The sequence below is a fragment of the Propithecus coquereli genome, unplaced genomic scaffold (assembly GCF_000956105.1).
Source record: "Propithecus coquereli isolate 6110/MARCELLA unplaced genomic scaffold, Pcoq_1.0 Scaffold349, whole genome shotgun sequence".
NCBI lineage: Eukaryota > Metazoa > Chordata > Mammalia > Primates > Indriidae > Propithecus > Propithecus coquereli.
The window spans coordinates 472,754-474,670 of NW_012149163.1; the positions used below are offsets into that span (position 1 = coordinate 472,754).

Genomic DNA, 1,917 nt, shown 5'->3' on the forward strand with positions numbered 1-1,917 from the left:
CTGGTTCAAATGGCACAGATAGTGGCGACCCTCTGAAGAAGGCAGGAAGAGATGCCCAGGTCAGGGAAGGGATGAGACCCCGTAGGGAAAGGACTCCTCGCAGCCAAGGAGTTTATTAGAAACAAAGAACGAGGAGCTGGCAAGGGCCTCAGAGATTGCCTGGGTCGGGCCAGGAAGCTGGCTGAGGAGCTCAGGAGCAAGAGACCAAAACCAGCCGAGAAGGAGACAGAAGGGAAGGAAGGGGTTGAACAGTGAACAGAGAGACAAAGAGCAGGCAGCTCCAAAGAGCCAAGAATGCAAATCATTTGCAGACGCCGGTGAGACTCTCCACCGGGGCTCCTGCCGCTGGCGCCCTGGGCACAGGCACATCTGCACGTCACGCCGAGTATGAGCTGCGAGTGTGAGTGTCCCCGCTGAGTCACCCTGTGTGTGTAACGACTGTGTCAGCTGTGAGTCACCGAGTGTGTGTCAGAGCCGGGTGGGGAGCCGTGTGTGTTCCAGTGCACAAGCGCGCGACGGCCACCTGTGCCCCAGTGACGGCGGAATGTGAATGGGAGCGAGAGAGCGCGCGCTCCCGGGGGAGGTGCGTTTAAAGGGCACCACGCTTCGTGCACGCCGTACATCACACCCCACGTTTCTGAACGCGTTCCAGGGACAGCCATCTGCGCCCCCTTCCTGCCCAGACCTCCCCGCGGAGCGGCAGTGCTAAATTCTTCAAGCTCACGGGGCCGCTGTCAGAGTCGGAGATGGCCGCAGTCTTGGAATCCTAAATTTCCACCCCTTCATTTTGCAGAGGGAGGAACTGTGGCAGAAAAAGCGGATACCGTGGACCCAGGGCCATGGAGCTGGCCCGCAGCAAAGCCAGGTGCGGCCCGGGGTGTCCTAGCTTCCCTGCCTGGGACTCGATCCACCAGCCACCAGCGGAGGGCGGGTCCTTTTTCCTTTTTCAGCAGATATGCGATGACATCATGTCTTTTAACTAAAAAGCACCTAAGTCCGCCCACAGAATGAAACACTGATGTCACATCCTGATGGCTGGAGTCGATGACTAACTCCAAAGGCAAAGTCGGGGCACCTCTAGCCGGACGGCCACAGACCAAGAGCCATTTGACCTCTTTCCCTAGAGCCTCACTGGGGCACTGCCCCCGCAGGCCGGGGGGGCCCACCGAGAGACCTGTGCTTGGGTCTCCAGGTGCAGAACCGGCCGGGCCCTTGGGCAGCCTGGCTGATTTGTGACTCAGAGGTTGCCCTGAGACATCTGTGGCTGTCCAACGCAGGACTCCCCATCTCCTTCCTGCCACCTTTCTGAAGGCCATTTCACGGCTCAGTTTCACCTGCCCCGCGGAAATGAAAAAATAAATAAATTAGGGATTTCAGCAGTTGTGAGAAAGGTAAAGAGCCAGAACCTATTAACCATTTGGGGTTCGGGGATTATGCCTGAGTTCCATTCCATTCTTTCTCTGACGGCTCTGAGACGACCCAGACTTCAAAGGCATCACTTCAGCCACTGGATTTGTTGTTCTTATTTCATATTAATTAAGTAGTTACTATATGCACAGCACTGTGGAGCCCACTCAGTAGGCACAGACACCACCCTGCATCTCTGGAGAGCAGAGATATATTATCTCACTTATGGGGACTTCAAAGCCTTTCACTCCAGTAACACCTTGTCACTGGCCAGGAGGCGGCCGAGATGGTCAGGCACTCGGGCAGGGAGAACAGGAGGGAGAGAGGAATCACTGCTCCAGGTCAGATTTGAAGTGAGGTGGGTCTTACCTCTGGGTCTAGGCTCTACATTCATGAAATGATGTTTTCAGAACAGGGCTCTGCTGAAAACATGCCCCAGGGAAGGGAGTTAGGAGGATGTCTCCTTCTGTGGCAGACAGACAGACAGACAGGGTAAACGTCGATATTATA

At 55.8% G+C, this 1,917-nt stretch overlaps 1 protein-coding gene across 1 annotated transcript in view; it reads left to right on the top strand.

The window, feature by feature from the left end:
* LOC105815828 (chromosome unknown open reading frame, human C8orf86) overlaps positions 1–321 on the top strand; it is a 41,961-nt gene extending 41,640 nt beyond the window's left edge. Inside the window, 1 exon segment of the mRNA XM_012651086.1 lies at positions 77–321. Coding sequence (XP_012506540.1) covers positions 77–321 — 245 coding nt within the window.
* The last annotated feature ends 1,596 nt before the right edge of the window (positions 322–1,917 follow it).